Genomic DNA, 27,918 nt, shown 5'->3' with positions numbered 1-27,918 from the left:
AGTGATGGAAGAAAAAGAGGCCAGTGGATCCCTTGTCAGCTCCAACTCCCAATGAACAATATGGAGGAAATTCATCTTGCCATGATATCTGGAAACGTCCATCATATCAGACCTTTCAGCACAAGTCTTAATAGCATCTGTTCAGAAGTGTAAAAGAAACATATTAAAACATCACCTCTCCCTCCCTGCTTTCTCGGTAACCCTACTACTGGAACTACTGGACAATTTACTCATGTGAAGATAGTGACACAAAGACTGTTAACCACAACTACTGTTCTCCTGCCACGGCCTTTTTCCCTTTTGAAAATATATTTTTATAAGAAATATTTATTAGAATATAACTGCCCATTTTATTCATAAAACTTTGGATCTTTAAAATCTGTTGGATCATCTTAACATTTCCTTTAATTGGCTTTCCGTCAGTTGGATTAAAACATTATTTGCAGCCATGGGTCTTGTAGGTTTTTATATCACTCTACAAGTGTTCCTCAGCACATGTCTGGGACTGGAATTTTTAGGCACACCAGGTCAGTGGGCCCGCTACCTCCGCTGGGATGCCAGCACCCGAGGCGACCTCAGCTTCCAGTTCAAGACCGAGGCCTCGGAGGCTCTGCTGCTGTACTTTGACGATGGAGGCTACTGTGACTTTCTGCAGCTGTCAGTGGTGGGGGGCCGACTGCAGCTTAGTTTCAGCATCGACTGCGCTGAGACCTCGATCTTGTCTGACAGACGGGTGGATGACAGCAGCTGGCACTTTGCCAGTCTTAGCAGGTATAACCTGCGCACAGTGCTGGTACTGGATGGCCAGGCCAAAGCAGACGAGGTACGGCCACAGCGCCAGTTCATGAACATAGTCAGCGACCTTTTCCTGGGTGGAGTGCCTCAGGATATCCGCAAAGGTGCGCTCACACTGTGTACAGTGCGAAACATGCAGCCCTTCAGGGGCTCCATTACAGACCTCAAATACGGTATTTCACTACCCCTGCTCCTGGGAAGCCTCAAGGTGCCCCTGGAGTCAGAAGGGTGGTGCACGGTAAACCCATGTGAGAATGGAGGTACGTGTGCTGTGGTGGATGGAGAGCTGTTCTGCGACTGCTCCAAAACCGAATACAAGGGCCGCTTCTGCAGTGAAGGTAACGCATGACACATTATATATCCATTCATCCTGATCAACTTTGGCAGGTCTCCAACTGTGAAACCGATCTCAATTCAACCTTAAACATACCTAATTTACTTTTTTGTATTTGAACTATATTTCAAATGCAACTAAATAGGGACCCATGCTGTTCCTGAGGGCATGGTTTGAATTAGATACAAATTAGAAATGTAGCCAATAATGCAGCAATCTGGGAACACAGAAGGTTAAAGCTTGTGAAGTAAGTAATAATCATCCACGAAATCAATCAAAATAGAAGACCTGGCTTCATTCATTGCATATTTTCACATTTGGAGAGCTGTACCTGTGTAACTATCACATTTGATTTAGCCGTTTGTTGTTTTCATGTGCGTTGATTCAGCGGATTTTACAGTGTCAATCTATTCATTGTGTTACTTCACTGGAAGGTTAATGACCAACATCATAACCTTAAAGGTTTCAGTGTTTTTCAAATTCTGTTTTCCTTTTTCCAAAGACTGTTAATGATCTGAGGCTTTCTATGTAGACTCTCCCAATGATCATTATCTTATACACACTCTTTGTATGTGTGTGTGCGTATGTTTATGTGGAGCTGAGTTTTAAAATCAGAAAGCCATTCCAAGCATGATTAGCCAGGAGGCACAGGTTAATGTTGTCGCTCCTGCAGGCAGTGATAAGGATGCCTATAGGGAGAATGGTGCCTCCTGATCCCTCTTTCTTCACGCAATCACAAGATGCCAGATGTTTAAATCACATTCTTTTGTGCAGAGAATTTACCAGAGCTGTGTTTCAATTGCTACCCAGCTGGCTGTGCGTTGACAAAATGAATTTGTATATAAAAAAAGCTCTTTTCTCATTCACCCTTCCCCCCACAATTTCTTTACTGCGTGCCACATAGAAGGCACTCAATTGCGGAAGCTTGAATTTCCTGTGATTTGATGAATAATTAGCACTTACCATTCTATGATAATGTCTGTTTTGTGGTTAATTATTGAACTGCTCTTTTTTTGGGCTCTGAAAATGAACTCTTTGTTATGTACTTAATTATTCACAATCAATTCGAATTCACAGGCTGCTCCCAGTACACAATAATCTGACCCTTTATTAGTTAATCAATACCATTTAGACTAGAAAGTATTTTCAATAAATCAATTCAGATCAGAGGTAATTCTTTTGTAATATATTTATTTAGCTATTTTACCCCCATCTCAATTCAAGCCCTCTTCTTAACCTCTCACAAATATGGAATTTACATCTCATTTGCGCTGACGCTAAATCCCCTGGTTTCAGACAAAAGACGAGGGATTCTGGAATTTAAAGATTAGTTTTTTTTTTTTTATTGAGCTTGAAGTAAAGACAAAAAGGGAGGGTGTGAGGGTGTGTGTTGCATGGGGGTTGAAATGTTTTTCACTTTGCATTTTTAAGAAGTATTAAAGGAAATCTGCTTCGTCACAACATCCGACCGGTCAAGGTCTCTCTATAGCTGGAAAGGAAACCCTCTCTGCTCTGAGCAGCAGAGTTAAATATGTGAAAAAGCGTTCTGTTGTTAGTACAGGTGTAGGATCTGATTATTTTGGCCACATCACCCAGGCTTTTGAGATTAACTAATCTGCTAAATATGTTAACATTGCTCTCTAATCTAGACTCCAACAATCTACTCTTTTTTTGTCACAATTAAACCGGATTTAGGAAAAACTCACGAATGTTGAATAGGATAAAATCATGTAATTTCTGGACAGGTTGGTAATTATAGTACTTTTTTTCATGTCAAATATTAAAAGTCTCATTTAACTAGGATGTTTTCCAATCCACTGTCTTTTAGGGACACAATGGTCATCCTCTGCAGGGTAAATGTTGAGATGGAGGTAGTTTAGCAGCTACCAACATGTTCCGAGGATTATCAGTCCGAAACTGGACCGTTTGCCACTCATCCCCCTCGATTTGACACATGGAGGAATACCTCTGCACAGTTAGTTTTATTTCCAATGCAAAAGCTGTCTCCATGAATTATATACTAATATATATATATTGTATAGTTGTCAAGCTCTCCCTGCTGTTGTTAAACTCTTCCTGCCTTGCCTTATTTTGGCCTATTTTGGGCTCCACATTAAAAATGGCATACCCATGGTGTAAGAACTCTAACTACTTTGTCTGTCTGAACTTGTCAGGCTATAGTGAGTGTACTGATGAGTAAAAATCAGTTCATATGTCACTGGTGGAGAAATGAATCTATATAACTTTTTAAAAAGTTCAGTCATCCAATTTTCAGAATTATCTGAAAACCAATCACCAACAGGGTATCAAGCCTTATAAAACAAAGAGATACCAGGAAAAACACAGTAATGTGTAAACAGTAATCATGGAAAGGTTCATGTTGATAAAGGGAAATTGAACTACTCTAACGGAGGTTTTAGTGCAGGCTTCACGGCAGAGAAAACTTTATTTTTCTGTCCGATTTCCAAAAACATCTTTTGCGAATCGTCTGATGCCATTGGTGCGACAGCTGCCTTAAGCCTGGAACACACCAACCCGACAAACTAGTGGCGACGTGAGCAGACTGCACAATCGGCTCACATTGGCAACGTCTGGGTCCAAAGTTGCCCTGTCACACCAAGCCGATTCTTAACACCCGACGGCCAAGTTGCACCTCCGTTCTGCGCCTGCGTAAGAGAAAATACCTTCTTTACCAGCAGGTGGCAGTCAATCAGAATGATCAGAAGGCCCGACTGACCAACAAGCCCAGACGCCGATTCAACATGTCGACCAGGACCAAATTCGGCCGATGGTGCGGAACACACTGAGGAGATTTAGTCTGCCGACGCATGAAAACTGCCCGACGGCCGACCGTCGGCTTGGTGTGTTCCACGCTTTAGCCACTCAGAAGCCAAAATGGGTAGAGCGTAAATGTCGCTGAGAGTGACGTCTTTCTTTGAAATTCCACACCCTTAACGTCATTCAAAAGCGACAAGAAGCTGTGTGAGTCGTACTTTAAGAGTATTATGATTCCAGAGCTTGGTGGTTATTTTGCTCTAAATTTAGTAGCATTAGGTATTTAGCAAGGTTTGTCTGAGAGAAATGTCTTGGATATCGCTGGATTCAGCCTTGAATGTTCTAGCAACTTGCTTTCTCTTTTTTGTATCAGGTATAGCTTTGACAAATTGTTCAACTTTTACACCACCGTAGGATATTTTCTAACTCTTTAAATACTTGTTAGTGTTCGTAGTGTAGTGTTTCGAGCATTTTCAAATGAATAAATTGTCTATTCATTTCATTTGAAAAATGAAAAAAGGCAGTCATAAAAGTCATATCTTGGTTGACGTTAACTCCAAGATTGTTTACGGTGCTACTTGATCAGAGCAATTCCATCAAGAGAAACCATATCCCAAAATGACTGACTTTGAAGGTGCTCTGGGTCTATCAAGATGTCATCTGTTTTGTCTGAATACAACATCAGAAAGATTTAATGTCCCCCAGACATCCCTGATATGGAAGTAAATCTGTGCCATCGGGGGTTGAAATATAAAGGTGCTTGAATTTCTAGCACTGATTATTTATGCATTGAAATTATGTACCTGAATGTTTTTCAACATTAAAACACTGAAAAAATATTCAACCGAAACAAAAAACATGGTTACAATATTCAGCCGTAAAAGACATGACGGTTACAATATTAAACACAAAAAATTTCAACCTTGAGACACCAACATCCGGGACACTAAGGTAGAGCAATCGATTCTAGATTCAAAATCAGGAGCGTGCGTCAAGCTAAAGGAGCGAGCACCCAAAACACCTTCGGATTCGGAATGTAGCCATGTCCAATAATAACGGGGCTTTAACTCTTCTTTATGCCATCAGTGTGGCAACATATGAAGAAATATATAAAAGAACATATAATGTTCACCCTGAACCAAAACATTTGCTTGCCACTGACGATATACAACTTTATTAGGACTATACAAATCAGCAAAAATCCTGTGTAGCGCAGCCGCTTTGTGGCACAACGTTATTTTGCGTGACTCGGTTCGAATCCTGGTTGTGGCGGACTTTTAATAAATGTTCTTTTATGTATTTTACGGCAGTGACGTAGTGCTCACTTATACAATCGTAATCGCTGCAATGGATATGGGATGCATTTTTGAACATTTTCAGCACAATATGTTTGCAAATGTGTGACGACTCAAGTGACGGAGGCAGACAACACCTGCCTGCCGGGGAAAAACAAACACGCACCCTTAGCCAAACCAGTAGTTCAAAAACCAGTAGGCATGTAACACCGTCACTGAAAAATGGGTTCTCGTTTCAGACTTCATGAGCAAATACAGGATCCCTTTGAGATAAATTCTAAAGCCTCGCATTAAGATGTACATCCCTTTATGTAAGACTCTGCGCTACTTGCAGGTCGCTGTGTTGTGCCAGATCCTCAATAAAGTTTACCCATGGTCATGAAGACTCATTTAACGTTACGTGGACTTTGAATGTCTCGTTTAACTTCCGCTTAGTTTGTGTCCAATACAGTCTGTTAATCTACAGCTGTCTATTACGGAATCTTACAGACACAAACCACACTGATGGCATAAAGCATAAAGAGTTAAAGCCCCGTTATTATTGGACATGTATACAATCCGAAGCCGAAGGTGTTTTGGGTCTTGAATCTAGAATCGATTGCTCTACCTTAGTGTCCCGGATGTTGGTGTCTCAAGGTTTTTGGGTTTAATATTGTAACCGTCATTTCTTTTGCGGCTGAATATTTCAACAGTTTTTTTTTTAGGTTGAATTTTTTTGCGGTGTTTTAATGTTGAAAAACATTCAGGTACATAATTTCAATGCATAAATATTCAGTGCTAGAAATTCAATCACCTTTTTATTTCAACCCCCGATGGCACAGATTTACTTCCATACCCTGAAGTCTTACAAACTGGCTGGTCTCGACTGGCTTGATCAATGGATACAATTGAGTGTCATCTCCATAACAATGGAAGTTTATGCAGTGCTTGGTTCAAGCAAAGATCCTTGTGGGACTCCATGAAGAACATCAAGAATCAAGAACTCACTGTTTACAGACAAAACTGGGATTGATTTGATAAATAGGACTTCAATCAAATGTTCTAGTCACTGCAACAGGTGTACTTTCCACACACTGGGCCATCGCATAAATGTTGCTTTAACCTAGTATCTAAATAGCTCTTAAAAGGCTCACAGGGCGGTTAGTGAATATTCTTATTCAGGGGATTGCCAAAATGCTATTGTTTGTGTGTTGTATTGATTTATTTTGATCCCCTCTAATATATTAACTTATTTTTACACATCAGAATACTTTAGAGGGGTTTCCTTTTATCCCCACCAAAAGAAAATTGTCCAGATAGACAGAGTACTTACTTACTTTCTATCATGGGTATGCCACTTTTTTCAGTACCTCCACCCTCTAGCCTCTTAGCCCTGTGATGCGGGACTCACAAAGACATTGATGCGAGAGCACTGGTGACCCTTCTAGGCTCATAGGCACCCTTTCCCAACCTCGATTCACAAGCTGCACATTGGGACCTGTTCCCAGTGTTGATTCTCCTTCTCTGAGCTGTCTGCCTGGTTGCCTCCTGCCAGGTTAGTGGAAGCACGGATCAGGGATAGCTATTTCAGCTCATTATGTCCTTCGTCCTCCAAATGTCACAATATGTAAATGTTTCTTTGAGGAGGTGGATCACTCTCTGAGGAAGACAGAGAGGGGTGTATATATATGAACCACATAGCAGCAAAACTTTTAACTGATATTTGTTTTATTATTTCATTGGACAGTGACAACCCTCCCGACACATCAAATATCACTTCAATGGTCCTAAACTTTAGATTACGTTGTTTATGGCGCGTTTCCACCGAGCGGTACGGTACGGTCGGGTCGGGTCGGTACGGGTCGGGTCTGTTAACCATGATTTGGCGAGTGTTTCCACCGGCAACAGTACCCTTACTTGATAGGCATGGTAAAGTCACTTGATAGGCGCGGTATTGGACGGAAAGTAGATTGACGTCATTCGATCGCGCGAAAACTGAAAGCTAACCGCAAACAACAACGGAGGACATACAGCCGATCCTGTTCTTGCTTCTCGATGTGGCTGTTAAAGTAAATGCTGCGCGGCGACATTGTTGCGACGGTGTTGTAGTTTAAAAATGGCGCTTCGTGTGTTGTCTTTCCCCTTGCGGCACGCGCAAATGACGATACTCTTTCAACCAATCAACGTTCTACAGTGAGTCTAGCTCCACCCTTTAGCAGAGGTGTGGACTCGAGTCATGTGACTTGGACTCGAGTCAGACTCGAGTCATGAATTTGATGACTTGAGACTCGACTCGACATAACGTACAAAGACTTGCAACTCGACTTGGACTTGAACACCGATGACTCGTGACTTGACTTGGACTCGAGCCTTTTGACTCGAGAAGACTTGCTACTTCCCATGAAAACTGGGGGAAAACATTTTCACACCACCGCGCCGCTCTGTTTATCTGCATCTGTCAAAAAAATGTGCGCCACCTGTATGCAGAGAGCGCGCGCTGCCTGCAAGACATCCAATCACTGCAGTCCATTTGACAGTATCAACGAGACAGCTCGTTCATGGTTACAAAAATCGGGATTTTTGAACCCGGATTCAGACTCCGATGGAAATCCTCGCCAACATTATGTCAACGTCCGTTTTAAAGTAGTGTAATGAGCTGAGTTAAAGTTATTAGTTAATCAGTTATGCAGATGTTGCATGTGTTCACGTTATGCTCTGTTACCAACTGTAGTTACGCGAGACACCCCGAGTTTTGGGGGGCCGTGTATGCGGAAGTGTTCGTTCGGCGTGGTGACGGCCAACAGTGACCGAAGTTGAGTTGTTTTATATAAATAAATGCAGCGGAGTTGCAAGCCAGTCATCGCCTCCTTATTTACGCTGCAGCATTGGGGTGAGCGTTACAGTACTATAACACAGTCACAGTCGATCCACCATTACCCTTCCCTTCGTAGTCTAGGTCTGTGAGGCAGCGCACCATCACCCAGGGTTCCCCGTCCCCACTATAATAAAAGGACTCGAAATGACTCGAAACTAAAATGGTACGACTTGTGACTCGACTTGAGACTTGTTGGCTTTGACTTGTGACTCGACTTGGGACTTGCTTCGTCTTTGACTCGACTTGACTCGGGACTCGAGGGCAATGACTTGAGACTTGCTTGTGACTTGCATAACAGTGACTTGTTCCAACCTCTGCCCTTTAGTACCAAACAACTGTGCCAGGTACCCCAACGGAAGGGTACCCAAAAAGTTGTACGCCACGGTGCAGATTTTTGGTACGTTTCTCAGTGGAGACACAAATAAAAGGGTACCGACCCGACCCGTACTGTACCGCTCCGTGGAAACGCACCAATAGCGTCACCAATCCACCTAACCTGCAAGTCTTTGGAGTGAGGGAGGAAGCCACATTACCTGGAAACATATGGTTTCGGTAAACATGCAAAATATGTCTTCATCTTATATTTTGGAAGGTACGAATAAAAGGACTGCTTCTAGTCTAGTTTGAACTACGGAGTCTGCATTTTGTTGTTTCATTAATATAAACACAACTCGACACAACGAAAATTGTTAATGGTGAATACCATATTCTGAAAAGCAGTTACACTTCTTAGTCAAAGAATATATCCAAGTTGTCATTACAAAAGCCACAAAATATACAGTTGTAGATTAAACACACAAAAAGGTGAAGAAGAAAGTTGTCAAGCGAAAACTAGGAAATGGAGCAGCTGTCAGTTTGGTTTACAGCTCTGTGTGGCACCTGGCTGACTTCCACCATTGTATCCTGAATGAACCATTGCATCTGCTTGTGTTGCTACCCCAACACAAGCAGATGGATTTAGCAGCCCTCCCTGTCTGCATCTCAAGCCACCCTTATGTTCATATCAACATGAAGCATGGCTGCTGGTTAGGAAATGATGGCTGTTACAATATTGATGATGAAAACCGTAATAATCAAGCCCTCAACACTATTACGACTCAAGCCTTCATCCTGTGGGAATGTTGTGTGTCAAAATGGTCATTTTAATACATCCAGGAAGCATTAGTTAATCCAGCACTGATAAACGAAAGCAGTATTTGAAATACCTCACTAATCACTGTGCGTTCCTACTTTATCCAAAACATCGGGAATCATCCCTTTAGGTAATCCACTTTGAGCTCTAATCCCCTGCTGAATTATAAGAGAGAGTCATGCTCTCACTGAGATTATGTGTCCACTGATAAATAAATACATTTTTCAAAGTATTGTGAGCCACATCAGAGAATGGTGATCGGTTTGGTGTTTACTTTTGGGGGAGATGTCTGAGGTGAGTTGGAGAATATATATTTATACATTCATACCAGAGATTACACATTTCAGAGCTCTCTGGTACAGTAATTGTATTGAGTTTAATTTAGGCTAGCCAGCCACTGGGAGTTGTGTAGCTATGTGTTGGCTGCTACCTCATTAAAGATGTGTGTTTGCAGGCCTTTCTCTCTTTGCACGCACGCACACGCACAAGCCGGAAACTATGGCATAATACAGGGGTACTAAATTGTCAAAGGAAGTAGGTTATGATGAAAGCAGTAACTACAGCTGATCGGAAAAGATGGAGAGAGAGATTGGGCTCCTGATGATGAATCAGGCAGAAAATCAAACTGCAGGGGTAGAGTGAACTAAAAAATGAAACCGTTAACTCTTTCCCCAGCTTCTGACGTTCCTCCATTAGGGACACTAATGCTGCATTTCCACTGTATGCCACGCTTGTCTCTTTTTTTGGTTAGAGGAAATTACCACTTCCTTACATAATATCACATTTACTTTCCCTTTAAAAATGGACTTCACCTATGGGTTGTCTTTTTCTTCCTGTTTTTAAAAACAGTAAAAAAAAAAACACGCCCTTTTATATGCTACACAAAGACAAACATTAACTGTGTCATGGGTCATGAGACTCCACAGCTTCATTTAGGAATTGACACGATTCAGAAAATTCAGAAAGCATTTCCATGATCACACACAAATATTCTAAGAATTTAATCATGGATATAATTTTCTTTCCAGCGGAGTCTTGGATTCGTATATATTTGTGGGCCCATGGCTGAATTAACCTTGACACATTTACATTACAGTGTCTCTGAAAAAAGGAAAAGCATCAGCACGTTATTTTGGCTCTCTGGCCATCGCCTTTTTGTTTGCCTGACTGTCTGCGGTGAAAGATAATGGAAACCAAATGTTTGTGTGTCATCAGCGGGTCAAGTCGTGGAGGAACAGAGGCCTCTGCATCACGCTGGATATTTTTTCTAATGAGATTGAATGCTTCCAGACCAAATGTTGGTCTATGCTAAAACTTTCAACATTATTAATGACATGCACATGGCTGTGCCTACTGCCGGCCCATTGTATGGACTATGAAGTGTATCATATTTTTGCATGATATTCATGCAAGTAGTACGCATGTTTCTAATACTTGCTCTGTTTGCTTGTTTTCTCTCTCTCCTTGTGTTCCAGAGGTCAACAATGATATGCCAGGTGAGTTTGAATTGAAAAAAGATATATTACATATCACATATATATTCAATTTAATATTTGTTAGCAACCATTAGCATAGCTGCAGCTTTCCAGATAGGCTAGAACACTGCATACATGCTTGCATACCGTTGACAGCCGGGCTGGAGCTATCAGGGTTTTTTGGTGTCCTTGCAGCCCTTTTTAAAGTTATTTCTTTCTTCAAAAGTCATTTTGACCTCTTAAGATATGCATTTGGCCATAACTGAACAATTCATTTGAGAATCGGGACATTTTCAAATAAATGTCTAGTAGGATAGAATCATGAATTGCTGATATTTTGGGGACCTCTCTGGTTGGCAAATTAAATGATGTGCAAATTGAAAATGCACATACTATGTGGCCTTTGGTGGTGAATGTGAGGCTGATTATTGAACCTAAGAAAAAGGGAGGTTCAATGTTGTTCTATCTCTTCTGCTAACATGCTGGTATTCTAATGAGGAAAACCACAGAAAGCTTTGTGCGACCTGTCAGTGTGTTCTAATGCTATGCTTTCTCTCCTGAGAAAACATGTGTCATGACAATACCAGAGTGTATTAGAACTAAGTGTTCTCTTTGCTCAAGGGTTCTTTTGGCTTTTTCACCTTCCCTCCCCTTTTTTTCTTTTCAAGGCCTTGCACATATGCTGGCAGAACAAGGTATGGCTCTCCTCCCCTCTTTTCTGTCATGTCTGTGCTTTGTGTGTCATTGTAGCGTGCAGCTGCATGTTTTTGTGCTCAAGAAAAAGGAAACTGCATATTTTGATAGAGTTTGATTTTTTTCATTTTGCAGTCCTGCCCTATGAATCCGAAACACACTGCCGCTATAAAGGGGTGCAAAGTCCCTGGCCTCCACCTAAGAAAGATAGCTGTTTAAAGTTTAAGCTTGTCGGAGACAAAGTTACAACAAGCCTTTACTAATACTGTGTTTTGTTCTATGTAACTAAATGTAAATTGGCCAATTAATTGTTTTTCTTTGTTACAGAGGACAGAATATGAAAAATTATTGACCAGGCAATATGCAAATGATCCCAGTATAAAGTTAATTAATAATATGTGCTATACGGTCCACACATGTGTTCAACATTTTATAGGAAAACAAAAACCCAAGGAGGTACCTCTCTAATTTGTACTATTTATACTTGGGATGGATGGATGGGTCAACAAAATATCTTTAACACAGGGCACCGCTGTTTGTTTCTATTAACAGTCCATTCGGATTCCTTCCTTTGGACCAAGCCCAAATCCTAATCAACAGGTTATTGTTGTAACCTCGATGAAAGATGCCTCCTTACCTTACCTAAGTTGCATTCTTGTCAAACCTCATCAAACCTTAACCGTAGGGTTTTTAAATATCGGACAGGACATTTTTTTTAGAAGTTCTCCGACATTGTGTGAACGGAACAATTTCAAAATGAGTATATATATTGAATGACATCATGAATGATTTAATGATTATTATTACATACAATGTCAATACATATAGTAATAATATTGTCCTAAAAAGGATTTATTTATTGACACACAAGTTTTTAGAAGCCTAAAAACTTGTGTGTGTGTGTAGTTCTCTGGAGCCTTTGTGGTGCAGAGATCCTGTAATCATATTGTGCTTGCATGTTTCATGTGTTTTGTGATGTACAGCTGTCATTGTACATTGTCTCACATGTCTTCTTTTTCTTCCCTGTCTCGGCTGTGGATCCTTTCTTCTGTCTTGGTTTCCTCCTGCCCCTCTAGCTAAAAGCAAAGGTACAGCTTTTTCGAAATCTTTCCTTTACCGCCTCTATGAAAAACGGCGCTTGCTCTGTGAGTGTTTGAGAGAAGTGTGGTGTCTAATGTGTTTCCTTCACTATTCAGTGTCTCCTTCTCACTGAGGGTGCATGCAGAGTGAGTAATAGAACCTGAATAGAAAGAGAAAGAAAAGAGTGTGACGCTTTTGTTTTCTTACGATGTGTGTGCGCGTGTTTTGTAATATTTTAAAATGCCGTACAGCAGGGGTGTCAAACTCAGTTCAGGTTCGGTCCAGATACTGCCCACTCATCATAAGCGGGCCAACCCATTAAAACCATAGGGAGGGGTGGCACTGACGATTCGCCAGAGGCCTATATGGCCAACGGGGTGGAGGGGAGGGGGGGGTGCCATGCGAAACAAATTGATATAAAAAAACAAACACTTGCCTCTCAATGTCCGATGTTACTTTATGTTGCATTTAATTTACCTGCCGATTTTATCCAAAGCGACTTACTTTGCATTATAACCCATGCATTACATTTTTGCCTGGGGAGCAATTAGGGGTTAGGTGTTTTGCTCAGGGACACTTCGACATGGCACATTGGGCAGCCGGGATTTGAACCACTAACCTTGGGGCTCCCAGAGCATTACACCACTCCATGCGTCACCATCGCCACTATGTATATTGGCATGCGTGGGGACCTTTCTGTAATTCTAACAATAGCAAAGTCATCCGGTGGGCAACACTGGACGTCCTGGGGGCCCAGATCTGGCTCGTAGGTTTGACACATGTGCCGTACACTATATAAGATTCATGAGTTTCATTCACTTAGGCTCGGTTTTCAGGTTTTCACAAGAACAGGCATCTCCACTCTCTTCCTCTGTAAACATTCAAAGGACATTCTTTCTCCTGGCAGATGGTAGCTGTGATGTGCAGGCTTCCTGTAAGCAAAAAAACTGTCTTAACCCTTGTTTGGTGTTCGGGTCTGTGGGTACCTGTTTTCATTTTTCAACAAAACAAAAATAATATAAAGAATTATTTTTTCAAACTCAGATTTATTGGCATTAGCTCATTTTCTACAGCGGACATATATCAGACAACATTTTCATCTACAGCACACTGTAACCCCCCCCTACACATTTATATCACACATAGGGTGTTCGGGTCCACTGGACCCGGGCTAGTAAAAGTGTGGGAATTGTAGGTTCTGTGTACCTTCAGCCTGTCCTCCTCATGTCTGGGCCTGCTCTAAGTATGGGTCAAGGTATGAGAGTTGTCCTGGACATGGCTCAGGGACTCAGTGGACATAACATCACATGGGACAATTTGTTTTACATCGTACAAGCTGGGACAGGAGCTCCTAAAAGGAAGCTGACCATGGTGGTAACAATAAGAAAAAACGACCTGAGCTCCCTCCTCAATTGCTGCCTACAAAGAACAGGCCTATCATCTCTTCTAAGTTTGTCTACACGGTTGACACGTCCCTGGTAACCTACACTCACCGGCCACTTTATTAGGTACCCCATGCTAGTAACGGGTTGGACCCCCTTTTGCCTTCAGAACTGCCTCAATTCTTCGTGGCATAGATTCAACAAGGTGCTGGAAGCATTCCTCAGGGAGTTTGGTCCATATTGACATGATGGCATCACACAGTTGCCTCAGATTTGTCGGCTGCACATCCATGATGCGAATCTCCCGTTCCACCACATCCCAAAGATGCTCTATTGGATTGAGATCTGGTGATCGTGGAGGCCATTTGAGTACAGCGAACTCATTGTCATGTTCAAGAAACCAGTCTGAGATGATTCCAGCTTTATGACATGGCGCATTATCCTGCTGAAAGTAGCCATCAGAAGTTGGGTACATTGTGGTCATAAAGGGATGGACATGGTCAGCAACAATACTCAGGTAGGCTGTGGCGTTGCAACGATGCTCAATTGGTACCAAGGGGCCCAAAGAGTGCCAAGAAAATATTCCCCACACCATGACACCACCACCACCAGCCTGAACCGTTGATACAAGGCAGGATGGATCCATGCTTTCATGTTGTAGACGCCAAATTCTGACCCTACCATCCGAATGTCGCAGCAGAAATCGAGACCCATCAGACCAGGCAACGTTTTTCCAATCTTCTATTGTCCAATTTCGATGAGCTTGTGCAAATTGTAGCCTCAGTTTCCTGTTCTTAGCTGAAAGGAGTGGCACCCGGTGTGGTCTTCTGCTGCTGTAGCCCATCTGCCTCAAAGATCGACGTACTGTGCGTTCAGAGATGCTCTTATGCCCACCTTGGTTGTAACGGGTGGTCACTGTTGCCCTTCTATCAGCTCGAACCAGTCTGGCCATTCTCCTCTGACCTCTGGCATCAACAAGGCATTTCCGCCCACAGAACTGCCGCTCACTGGATGTTTTTTCTTTTTCGGACCATTCTCTGTAAACCCTAGAGATGGTTGTGCGTGATAATCCCAGTAGATTAGCAGTTTCTGAAATACTCAGACCAGCCCTTATGGCACCAACAATCATGCCACGTTCAAAGTCACTCAAATCACCTTTCTTCCCCATACTGATGCTCGGTTTGAACTGCAGGAGATTGTCTTGACAATGTCTACATGCCTAAATGCACTGAGTTGCCGCCATGTGATTGGCTGCTTAGAAATTAAGTGTTAACGAGCAGTTGGTCAGGTGTACCTAATAAAGTGGCCGGTGAGTGTATGTCCCAAAGAAAACCAAGAATGTGGTACTCATGAGCACAGGGATGGAAGAATCTGGCCAGCAGAAACCAGAGATAATCATGGACTACAAAGCCACAAAAGGAGGGGTAGACAACATGGACAAGCTGTTGTCTGCCTACAGCTGCAACGCTCTTGAAACCACAAATCCTGAGAAGACAGCATGTTCTGACAACCTCAGACTCTGCAACCACCGTGAGGAGGATTCAGGAGGACAATGCTGGTACCCCATCCACCCAACCTACAGAATCCTCTGCAGAGCCTGAGGTAAGTGTTTGATGCTGTTGCAGTATATGTTTGACACTCATACCTTGCAAGACAGAGGTTTTAGTCAAATTCATGATCTTTTCATCTTTCTAGGATGCGGCCGGTAGTAACAAAAAGAAACGCTGTGAAGTGTGTGGACCCATGACAGACAGAAGACACACAGACAGAAGACAGACAGAAATACAAGACGCAATATACATGCACCACATATGCAACACACACACACACACACAGTAAAACTCTGCCACAGTGTTTGAATAGTGGCAGATCTGCTGGTATGAAAAGGCAATGTGTTCAACAATGTAATGTGTTCAATGTAACCTGTGTGTTGTGCTATGTAAAATGACCTGCTTACTAATGAAATTCAAATAAATAAAAGTCAATGGTTATAAACAACCTTGCTTCTTTGTAAATTTGTCCACTCATATCTTGATAATTGATTTTCTTGATATTTAAAAAAACAAAAAAATAGCACTTTAATTTGTAAATGTGTTATAACAAAGTTAACTATATTTTCTGTTTACATTGCTTCTAATTTGGATGAATAAAACATTTGTTGACTATTTTAACTTAAAATTATTTGATCGTGTTGAATTAAAAACCCCAAATCGCAGCGGGTCCACCTAATGAGTAACAAAAAAATTAACACCATACAAGGGTTAAACTCTTTCATCTCTATGTGGTTATGTCAATGAATGTTGATGACATATGAGAAATGTGCACTAAAAGCACTTCAGTGGCTCTAAAGTTAGCACAATAGTGCTCTGATATATATATATATATATATATATATATATATATATACTGTATATATATATATATATATATATACTGTATATATATATATATAAATATATATATATTCTTTAAATGGTTACAGCGCTATCAGATCAACATCGACTGTAGAAACCTTTGCCAAGAGCAGCAGATTCAATTCAAAATGATTAGACAATTTTCCGACAAGAGAGTTCCGTGCAAAGACTGTTGAATGTTCAATAAAAAAGAAAAATGCATTATCAAGGCTACCAATATTGACCCCAATTTTTTTAAATAGTTTATTATAATTATTATATGGAAAGGGGTGGATTCATCATAATCATAAACATTTACATAAACATGTAAGTGGTTTCAGTCTAAATAAAGGTTTAACAGTTAAAAATTTGGTCAGAAATCAGAAATGCTTGGTCTATATTGCATTTCAATTAGGACAGACTTCACTGTATTACCCGTATTGCTGCAACAAATTCCTTACTTGCTGCTGCACAATAATGTTTGCATGTGAGGTCACAAGAGGACTATGATGCTAAAATGCTATACAGGACTGTCTCAGAAAATTAGAATATTGTGATAAAGTTCTTTATTTTCTGTAATGCAATTAAAAAAACAAAAATGTCATGCATTCTGGATTCATTACAAATCAGCTGAAATATTGCAAGCCTTTTATTCTTTTAATATTGCTGATTATGGCTTACAGCTTAAGAAAACTCAAATATCCTATCTCTAAATATTAGAATATCATGAAAAAGTATACTAGTAGGGTATTCAACTAATCACTTGAATCGTCTAATTAACTCGAAACACCTGCAAGGGTTTCTTGAGCCTTGAAAAAATCGGATTGGTTCAGTAAACTAAATCACAAGTATGGGGAAGACTGCTGATCCAGAGGACCATCATTAACACCCTCCATCAGGAGGGTAAGACAAAAAAATAAATTTCTCAAAGAGCAAGCTGTTCACAGAGTGCAGTTTCAAAGCACATCCACAATAAGTCTGTTGGAAGGGGGAAATGTGGCAGGAAACGCTGCACAACCAAGAGAGATGACCGCAGCCTTAACAGCATTGTGAAGAAGAGTCGCTTCCAGAATTTGGGGGAGCTTCAAAGACCGTGGACTGAAGCTGGAGTCCAGGTATCAAAAGCCACTGTTCACAGACGTGTCCGGAAAATGGGCTAAAATAGCCGTATTCCCATGGTCAAGCCACTTTTGAACTCAAGACAACGGAAGAAGCGTGTGACTTGGGCTATGGAAAAGAAGCACCGGACAGTTGCAGAGTGGTCCAAAGTCCTCTTTTCAGACGAAAGCAAGTGTTTTATTTCATTTGGAAGTCAAGGCGCCAGAGTCTGGAGAACGGCTGGAGAGGAGCAAAAACCAAGTTGCTTGAAATCCAGTGTGAAGTTCCCACAGTCAGTGATGGTTTGGGGAGCCATGTCAGCTGCTGGTGTTGGTCCACTGTGTTTCATCAAGTCCAGAGTAAATGCAGCTGTGTACCAAGAGATTTTAGAGCACTACATGCTTCCGTCTGCTGAAAAGCTCTATGGAGATGAGGATTTCATTTTCCAGCATGATCTGGCACCTGCCCACAGTGCCAAAACCACCAGTAACTGGTGTGCTGACCATGGCATTACTGTCCTCGATTGGCCTGGCAATTCCCCTGACCTGAACCCCATAGAGAATTTGTGGGGTATTGTGAAGAAGAAGCTGAAAGACACCAGACCCAACAATGCAAATGAGCTAAAGGCCGCTATTGAAGCATCCTGGGCATCCATAAAACCTCAGCAATGCCACAGGCTGATTCCCTCCATGCCACGCCGTATTGATGCAGTAAGCCGTGCAAAACGATTCCCAACCAAGCACTGAGTGCATTAATGGACATTTTCAAATGTTGGATTTTGTTTTGCTGTGATAAATCTTCTAATATTTAGAGATAGGATATTTGATTTTTCTTAAGCTGTAAGCCATAATCAGCAATATTAAAAAAATAAATGGCTTGCAATTGTAGCAGTATAGAAGGAAGGTTGTCTTGCTGAAGTTAATTGCGCTGGCTGACCACTAGGGCGGCAGTATATAAGTGCGGCCCTCCTTCTCGTGCCCCCACTGATGCATCATTTCCGGGTCAGGTATCTGTCTGCGCAGAGTAGCGACAGAGTGCTCCGTGCACCGTGCTCAGCTTTTGCTCTTTGATCCTCTCGATCAGTGGTAAGTGTCCTCTCGTTCTCTCTCCGTGTTAGATCGATCAATATTCTGTGGCTAATGTCATTGTGGCCACAGGTAGATGTCTGCCGCCGTGTGGGTGTTTTCTTGACCTCGAAAACGGGTACGTTACTGAAATCTAGCCTCCAAAAAGCCTTGATCAATGTGGCTTAGTAAAGTTAACTTCATGTTCATTGACAGGGAATGCTCATCACCTGGTTGAAACCTATAGGTGGTGATCCATGTGACAGCACCATCAGTTGATTGGGGCCTCTGCTGCTTTGTCTGCTGCGTTCTCCACTGTTAAATGCTGCCAAGTGTACATTTGTAGTGTTTGCCACGAGGTACCCAGCGTGTCTACTGCCATCGCTGGCTGGGGGGGCTATGGTTGGCTTTCCTGGTGGATTGCCGACACCAGATTTGAACCACGGCTGGTGGCGTGGGTAGTGGTCCATTTGATTTTGTGCCATCACTGGGTGAACTCTTGTTTGTTTTCTTTAAGTTGGTTTTATTAATTCTCTTGCCCCACCACCGGCCCTTCTCACCAGTGGGCCCTTAGCATTTGATTATGTTTATTTTTGATTATGTGACAAATGCCAGATTTTATAGTAAATTATATTTACCTACCTTTTATTGAATATTAAATGTTTACAAAAATGTTTTTGTAAACGGGGAACCACGAGCCCTTTCCTTTTGAGTAGAATGAACCTGTGTGCTTTAAAGGTCTTGGGCCTATCCCAAGTGGCGTTGTTGGAAATCTTAAAATCCCTGAGTGTTTCTCTGCCTCTCGTTCGTGCTGCCACACAATATTTCAGTTGATTTGTAATGAATCCAGAATGCATGACATTTTTGTTTTTTTTAATTGCATTACAGAAAATTAAGAACTTAATCACAATATTCTAATTTTCTGAGACAGTTGAGGGAGGGAAAATACAAAGCTGGTACACAGTTATATCCTTCAAAAGCCCACTGATGGATACAGATTGCAGCAATACACCAGTAGACCAAGGAAGAGTTTCCGTTATGCCACTTAGGCTTGCATATGTGGTTTGTGATCAGGAATAGACAGGGCTCCTGCTTTATTGATCTTTTTTATGGACTTCATGATCTGCCTTTACATGGAGGGAAAGATGGGAGGAAAGTGGTTGGGGGTTATTGAGATGTTGGTATTAGAGGTAAAGGAGATATTACAATGCCTTTGAATTAATATCTCCAAGTTGTGTGTGACTGCACTTTTTTAGCTTGCATCAATCACTTGTATGAGGAGTGAGCAGCAGCAGCAGCAGCAGCCTAGCACAGTCTTCCAACTTTCCATATACACTGTGGTAGATTACAGGGAGAGGTGAGGGGGTTGGGGATGGAGGGGAGGTACCTTGCGGCCAGATGGCACCACCCCCGAGCCTTATATGGACTTTGGCCTAATGCGGAGAGGGTGGGAACAGCTTAGCAATTAAGGAGAGCATAAGAAGGGGAACAAACAACCCAACAGGGAGGAAGAAGGGGAGAGAGAACAGACCAAGTGAAACGTAGTTTCGGAAAGTAGAGAAAAGCCGATTCAACCAAGTGGAAGACTAACGGAATTGACCTGGACTGCCTGACTAACCTCCTGTGTACCAAACTGTTTTGGAAGAGAACTCGCGTATGACCTGGTAAAAGAAGACGACGAGAATGGCTTGGAAATGGTGACGTGGTGTTAGCTTCCTACACGGTCAATTATTCTAAAATAAACTGTTAAACTGTACCTGGTGACATGGAAACCCACACCCATGGGCTTGCCACAACACACATTCATAGACATACACAGCTCATGAGTCAATAGGATGGGGTGGTCTTAAAATGTATTATTCAGAGAAACTGCAGCAAGATGATTGGTCAGACATGCAATTGTGTTGGGTTTATTGGTCAAGAGGTGACTGATTATTAGAACCAACTGGTCTAATTACCTTATGTCCTGACAATAACTGCAAGAATTTTAGAGTCAGATGTATGACAAATAAACTTCGGTGTAAACCCTACAAGTCATAATTTCACATTCACACCCATTCATACAATGATTGCAAGGCAAACCTTCCCCTCAGGATGTAGATGTTTGCATTGATCATTGCTCATAAGATACAATGTCATTTAAGTATATACTATTTGTGGTGTGCATACATTATTCACTTTACTTTGTATACTGTATGTAAATATGATAAAACACACACCTTATGTGATTCAAACAATGCTTTTTGCGACCTTCTCTCATCCAAGCTGTTCATGCAGTCCAAAAATGCGTAGAGCTATGTGCTGGCAGAGATTATATGCCAACAAACAGCAGTGTCAACAAAAACAATAGATCCAGACAAAACAAAGGCAACACAGCTATGACAAACTCCTCACAAAAATGTTCAGTAATTTTGTTGTTTAACTGTTAATGCTTCTGAAGGCAGAAATGACACATTCTATACAAATTTAATATGAAGATGAGGGCAAACGTATAATATATATAATCATGTCTCCAGTGATCAATTGTTTATATTAATATTGCCAAATGTTGTTTTCAAGTACAAGTTATTGTGTATCTATTCTACATAGGGTGGGGGTTTGAGGGCTTGCAATTTATTTTAAAATACACTACCGGAACTGGTTCCTGACTGGTGGTCCAGTGTTTTACATTATAAAATGTATTCTTCTTTGCACATTGGTTTAAATTTTACATATGTAATCTTTTTAGCTTCCGGCTATTCTCTGGTTCGTTCAAGCTTTGTTGGATGGACAGGCTGACGATGCCATCTTCGATCCTACTGACGGTTGTTAGTTTTTAGTTTTATTACATTCAGCCTCTCTCTCTCTCTCTCTCTCTCTCTCTCTCTCTCTCTCTCTCTCTCTCTCTCTCTCTCTGAATTTCAATTCAACCTTTTTTGTACAAGCCAAAATCGCAAATTTGCCACACAATTAACCTAATCCCCAGAGCAAGTCTTTGGACTGTGGGAGGAAGCCGCAGTACCTGGAGAGAATCCAGGTGTGTGCCTTTCTAAATCTTGTCTCGGTTGACAAACATTGGCCAATTTGAATGTGAATACATCCACATTGTGTATACAGATGATAGTTTAACATCTCACAGCAGTGTATAGATAAAAAACCAACTCACTAGTTTATGTTTCTAGACAGCTGCTAGAAGCAAATGTGTCTTATCTTGAAAATGCTTCATGAATAGCCGCAGGACGAGTGGGATAAGCATCATCCTTTGGATTGTCATTTCTTTGGTGTATGATGTCCTAACATTGTCCTCTTCCAAAACCAACGCAGCATTATTTTCTACAAAATGCAGGTGAAAATGTTGTCCTTACAATAAATTGTATCCCGTTCAAGCTGAAGATGTCAACCTCAGTTGTCCATTTGCCCCAGGGCAAACATATTTGCAGTGCACAACAGTCCCTAGACAGTATTTTGTAGAGGGGGTTGTGGAGGTGGGGGAGTGAGAACATGCCTCAAGGGAAGAAAAGCATGGCGCCGATCTGGGAAACGATTAAATCAAGATTCCTCCCAATATCACCCCGATTCCCCCACGACACACAAACACACACACACACACCCCAGGGGAATGGCATGCCAAGCAGCACAGAAAGAAAGATGGAGGGAGAGAGAAATGGAGAATGAAATAGATTATAAGTGAGAATGTGCTGCTTATCTTAATTAAATGGAAGTGCATTTTATCCTCCTCCTATTGATTTCTGCCAGGGGTAGTGTGTGTACTTCAAAGACAGTCTGCTCTATAATGGTGGTCTGAAGGCTGTATTTGTTACTCAAGGCAGACATGACTATTGATGGCAACAAACTATTGAGATAGTCATTTCAAGGATTAATAAAGTCTAGTTCTAAGAACTAACAACTTGCAGCCCACGTTCTCCATATAGCTAATGTTACAAAGCCACATACAGTTAAACGACATGATGTGCATGAGAACATATCTGCAAAAGTGTTTTTTTAATTGTTTGTATCGTCTGTAAACAAATGTGTTTATCATTTTTATCAGTTCAGAAACATGCAATGCCATTCGATTGCCCTTTCCTACCCTCCTGACCTCCTCAATTCATTTTCATTTTGAAAGGTCAATGCATTTGTGCTCTAGGCAACACTTATTTATGTGTTTTGTAATTTATTTTGGCCTGCTTTCTGGTTACTTTATTGTATAAATGGGAATCACAACTCATTTAAAAATGAAAAATTTGGTCTCAAAGGTCTGTACAAAACATATGCAGCATCCTCTGTCCCAGCCCTAAAAAAAAAAAAACGTAAGGGTTAAACTGTGTAAAATATATATGAAAGTAATTTTTCATATAATAACCTGTAATAGTAGTAACTAAAATCATCATATACCGCTTAACTACAGTAGCGTAACATGAACCACGTTTTGATCACGTTGCTGCTGAGGCCCAACCATGTCACTATAAAGCAAGGTTGTTTCTGGTATTACGCCTACCTTCATTGATATTAAAGTAGAGAAAGGTAATGTAGGAATCCTTGTCAGTATATCACACCTACGTTCATCCGGACCACTAACCTCCAAAATTATCTTCATGAAGTTGAAACGTCTCTCGGTTACGTATGTAACCTTCGTTCCCTGAAGGGAACGAGACACTGCGTAAAGACGCTGTGGGAACGCCCCTGCGTGACCGCGTCATGAAGCACGTGTAAAATCTAACCAATGGCGAGCTGGTACGTCATAGGCGGGGACGCCGGACCAGGGCGCTATAAAGGGACCCGAAGGGCAGGACCATTCATCTCTGAAAGGCCAAATCGAGTGCCATGGGCAGGCCGGGAGTATTGCAGAACGTTTACGCAGCATCTCGTTCCTTTCAGGGAACGAAGGTTACATACGTAACCGAGAGACGTTCCCTCTCAGGGAACTCAAGCTGCGTAAAGACGCTGTGGGAACCCTATACCCACTCACCATATGAGCAAGTGACCGTGGTGTAAAGTTTTAAAAACGCACACTCAGACGAGCACCTGGGCTCAAGGTGTAGCGTTAAGGCCAAGGTGGTAAAACCTCACGAACGTGTGGGGAGAGGACCAGCCTGCCGCCATGCAAACGTTGTGTAGCGATATTCTAGACAACAGGGCTTTAGAAGCCGCCATACCCCTAGTAGAATGGGCCCGGACAGCCAAGGTGTGGGCTGGCCGGCCGATTCATAAGCAAGTGTGATGGCCTAAACCACCCACTTGCTCATCCTCTACTTAATTACCGGGCCGCCAGTGTTTGGGAGGCCCGAAACACACAAACAGCTGTTCGGAGAGCCTACACAGGGAGGTCCTGCGGACGTACAGGTCTAGGGCTCTGAATGGGCAGAGGAGGTCAAGCTTCGCCTGGTCCGACGCTTTTTCTTCTCAGGAACGGGGGAGGACAGAAAGCCTGCAGCACAATAGGCCCGACCGCAGCGGACGGAACCGTAGGAATGTAGCCGGGGGAAGGGAGAAAAACGCCTTCACCATACCGGGTGCAAATTCCAAGCACGATGGGGCCACCGAGAGGGCTTGCATATCTCCAACTCTCTTGAGGGAAGAAATAGCGAGCAGGAAGAGGGTCTTAAGAGCCACATACTTCACTGCAACCTCCGCCATGTGCTCAAAGGGAGCACCTGAGAGACCGGGACTCTAGTGCTGGCCGCTGGCCTTAGCCTCAGGGTGCCACGAAGGAAGGGGGATGCCAGCGGGTGTCTCCCAAGAGAACGCCCGTCTAGTGGGGCATGGGCTGCCGACAGGGCCGTCACATATACTTTGATGGTGGACGGGAATAAACCTGTGGCAAACGCTCCTGCAGGAACTCCAGGATGCATATAGATTATAAGTGACGCATCCTGCCTCGGGGCGAGGGAGAAACACAGAGGACAGTGAGTGGTCTCTCTGAAGGCAAACAGGTCTACCTCGGTAAGACCGCCTTTCCACAGGAGCTCCACCACCTCGGGGTGGAGTCCAGTCCCCGGGCCTCGGCCCCTGTCTCGACAGGGTGTCTGCCCCCCATATGGCCAGAGCCCGCAGGCAACGCCGAGTGACCTAGATCAGACGGCGCTGGTTTCCCCTCGGGGAGAACCCCTTGGCCGTGGGCCACCACTGCAACGGTCTAAAGTGTAACGGACTGCAAAGGATCACGTAGGATGCTGCTGCCAGGAAACCTAACAGTCTCCAAAACCGTTTCATAGTGAGTGGCTGGCCTAGCTTGTCCTGCTTGACTGCGGAGAGGATCGAAACTACTCGAACGGGAGACGGATGTGCCCGCATCGTGGTCGAATCCCAAACAACGCCCAGGAAGGTGGTCCTATGCACCGGGGACAGCACGCTTTTCCTGGCATTGAGTCTCAGCCCCCAGACGGTTGATGTGGGCAAGCACAACACCTCTATGTTGCGCTAGAATCAACCATCGTCTGTGTAGTTTAAAATGCAAATGCCCTGGAGACGCAATGGTGCCAGAGCAGCGTCCACGCATTTGGTACGGGGTGAAAGGGCTAGGCCGATCGGAAGAGCCCAATATTGGTAAGCTTTCTCCCCAAAAGCGAACCTCAGGAACTTCCTGTCATGGGAGGATGGAAAATAAGCGTCCTGGAGAACTACCGTGACAAACCAGTCCTCGGACCTGATCTGTGCCGCGATCTGTTTGAGAGTGAGCATCTTGAAGCTCGTTCCGAGGCTCCCATCCGCAGCAGTGCCTGTACTTCTCGCACCGATGTCCGCGCCTGCTGAGGGTCTAACAAAGTGGGTAGTACCCCGTAAAATCGAGGGGGCCGCCACCTGACGAACTACGGCCCAGCCTCGACGAGGGGGTGCATGCAGCGCGATGCTCTCCTGCTGCACCAGGTGATGCGAGCTTAACGACGTGGCGTCGACGGGCTCTTACGAGGTAGCACCATCGTATGCAGGCAGGAAGCCGCCTGCATTGCCGCCGAGCCAGGGCCGCATCCGCGGCCGGCATGCTAGCATAGCCATGTCGCTTAGCCTCCGCCACTGACGAATACAAAGCCGCAAGCGGGTTGTAAACGCGTCCGGGAAGAAAGGCAAGTACCGGCGCGGAGGTACTCTACGGGAAGGCAGAAACCGTTCATGCAGCTTACCGGAAGCAGCAAGCTGTTGTTTACCCGCCAGCCAGCTGATATGGGACTTGTCAGCGGCTCGGTGAGGACCTCCAGCAGATCTTCTTTTCTTTTATTTCGGCGGCAGCGGGGGAATGAGTCGCCTCGGCGTCAGCCTCCGCTGCCTCTACGCTCACCACGTCCAGCTCCTCGGAGCCGGGAGAAGGTGGGAGCGGCGTCTCGTCCGGGGTGGAGGAAGCCGCGGAGCGTGTCTCCGACGCCGGAAACGAGCGCCTGGATCCGGCTGTGAAGGGCCGGGAAAAGGCCCCATCCGTCCCGGAATTCTCCGCGAGATCCATTTGTGATCCCACTTGAAGACATCCGGCGCTCTGCCTCGGGACGAGCTGGACCAGAGCCGCGGGGAGCACGCCTCATCGAGCCGCTCCTCAGTGAAGAGAGCTCGACGGAAAGATGGGATTGCCACACACAATCTGCACAGCTAGGCCCCTCAAGGGCTAGCTGAGCGTGCTCCACGCCTAGGCAGACAATACAGGCGTGTCGTCTGAGTCACTGCCCGTAATAAAACGGGCTTGCAAGGGGGAACACATTGGACAATACCGCTCAGCCATTACTAGGTGGAAAAACTTCACACGCACTAGATGAAGGCACAGAGATGAATGGTCCTGCCCTTCGGGTCCCTTTTTAGCGCCCTGGTCCGGCGTCCCCGCCTATGACCTACCAGCTCGCCATTGGTTAGATTTTAAACGTGCTTCATGACGCGGTCACGCAGGGGCGTTCCCACAGCGTCTTCACGCTGCTCGAGTTCCCCGAGAGGGAACTTTAACAAAACACAGGGGTCTAATTATTATACTTTTTTGTCCAATCCCCTGTTGTGATGGAGGACTAATTATTTTATTATTTTGAACAGCAGTTCTTGGGTCTGTGAAAGGGGCCCCATCTAGCTCCATGGTCTCTTCAGAAAAATGACCAATACTGCCACCATTTCTTCAATCAGTAGGTATAATCCCACATGTAAAGTATGACCAGTATGACAAACAACATGGAGTAACACGCTGCTTGAATGTTCTTGACTTGAACATGGAGCCTTCATACAGCTCAATAAAGAAACACACTACTTGATGGTCTGTCAATACATGTCTGTGATGTGTCACTGTAAAAAGTGCAACGGCACCAGTGCCTTGCACATGGGCAGTCCACCGTTTTACATATTTCAGTGTTTCATTTTCCCTATTAATGGCCCACGATGCCAAAAATCTAACTTTAGCCTCTGGCTTGTCTCATTGTCTCATTTACAGGAAGATTTCAACCACGTCACCAAAGAATGCTAGCCATCCTGTGTATCACCATCGATCCCCTTGGTCTAGTCACATCTGCAGTAGATAAACTGCATTGCTTTAAAATGTGCCTCTCAATCACACATTACACTTCAACTAGGGGGAAGTTGTTCCCCCAGATTCACAAATATGTTTCCCTCTCTCTATAGGTTATAAGACCTATATGGCTCCCCTTCAGTGGTTCTCAAAAAGTTGCAAGCAGCAATACCACACGCAATGTCTTTAATATGTACAACTTGGGTTGGTTTACCGGGAACCAGTTTCTCTATTGGCGCGTTTCCACCGAGCTGTACGGTACGGGCCGGTACGGGTCGGGTCTGTTAACCATGATTTGGCGAGCGTTTCCACCGCCAACAGTACCCTTACTTGATAGGCGTGGTGTATTCCAGAAAGTAGTGGTAACGTCACTTGATAGGGGCGGTATTGGACGGAAAGTAGCAGGGCCGGCGCTAGCCATTTGGGTGCCCTAAGCACAAATGCTTGGTGGTGCCCCCCCCAACCAACGAACCACCACCACCACCACCACCACCAAAGGAATAACAACCATTCAGAATGTCTTAGTTAGGTTCTCTTTATTCCCCAAATAACTTCTAAACATAAAGAATTTACATAAACAAACATGAAAAGAAATAAATTATATAAAAGATTAAATTATAAATTATAAATACCAAACACCACCACAATTACTAAAAACACAGATTTGGAACTGAACATTGTAAACGCAGAAAGTATTCAAGTATATAACCGTGTAAGTAATAATGTGCACATTTCTTCAGTAAATAATAAACATAAGTACAAATAATAATAATGTGCAAACTGCACAGTAGAATTTACTTTACCATCTCTATAAAAGAGACCATTCTGCTATCCGATAGAACAATATTACAAACATTTTCACTACCATCAGTTGTCAAAGGCCCTACAGAGGCACACGCCTGCATTTCCTAGCTGCAAAATCAGCTATCAGGTCATATGACAGTTTCTGAGCCACGTCCCCATTGATGCTGATGACAGCCAGACCACTTAAACGTTCCTGCCCCATTGATGAGCGCAGGTACGTTTTGATTAGTTTGAGCTTTGACAAGCTTCGCTCAGCAGAGGTAACTGTGACAGGGAGAGTCAGTGCAATACGAAG

At 43.3% G+C, this 27,918-nt stretch overlaps 1 protein-coding gene across 14 annotated transcripts in view; it reads left to right on the top strand.

The window, feature by feature from the left end:
• The window catches only part of nrxn3a (neurexin 3a), a 122,458-nt gene that overhangs the window by 16,565 nt on the left and 77,975 nt on the right, over nt 1-27,918 (top strand). For 10 of the 14 annotated variants that reach the window (XR_009941575.1, XR_009941574.1, XR_009941573.1 and 7 more), the window contains exons 2-5: nt 3-1,133; nt 10,661-10,681; nt 11,329-11,355; nt 12,430-12,498. Coding sequence is in view for 4 of the 14 variants with exons in the window: in XM_037486933.2 (XP_037342830.2) it covers nt 449-1,133; nt 10,661-10,681; nt 11,329-11,355; nt 12,430-12,498 (802 nt within the window). In the remaining 10 variants the exon portion in view is untranslated. The remainder of the gene's footprint in view (nt 1-2; nt 1,134-10,660; nt 10,682-11,328; nt 11,356-12,429; nt 12,499-27,918) is intronic. The other 4 variants (XR_009941576.1, XR_009941579.1, XR_009941577.1 and 1 more) reach the window with 3 other exon arrangements.

The sequence above is a fragment of the Pungitius pungitius genome, chromosome 14 (assembly GCF_949316345.1).
Source record: "Pungitius pungitius chromosome 14, fPunPun2.1, whole genome shotgun sequence".
Lineage (NCBI taxonomy): Eukaryota > Metazoa > Chordata > Actinopteri > Perciformes > Gasterosteidae > Pungitius > Pungitius pungitius.
Note: the sequence above shows the minus strand (reverse complement) of the source record. Positions and strands in the feature narration are given on the sequence as shown.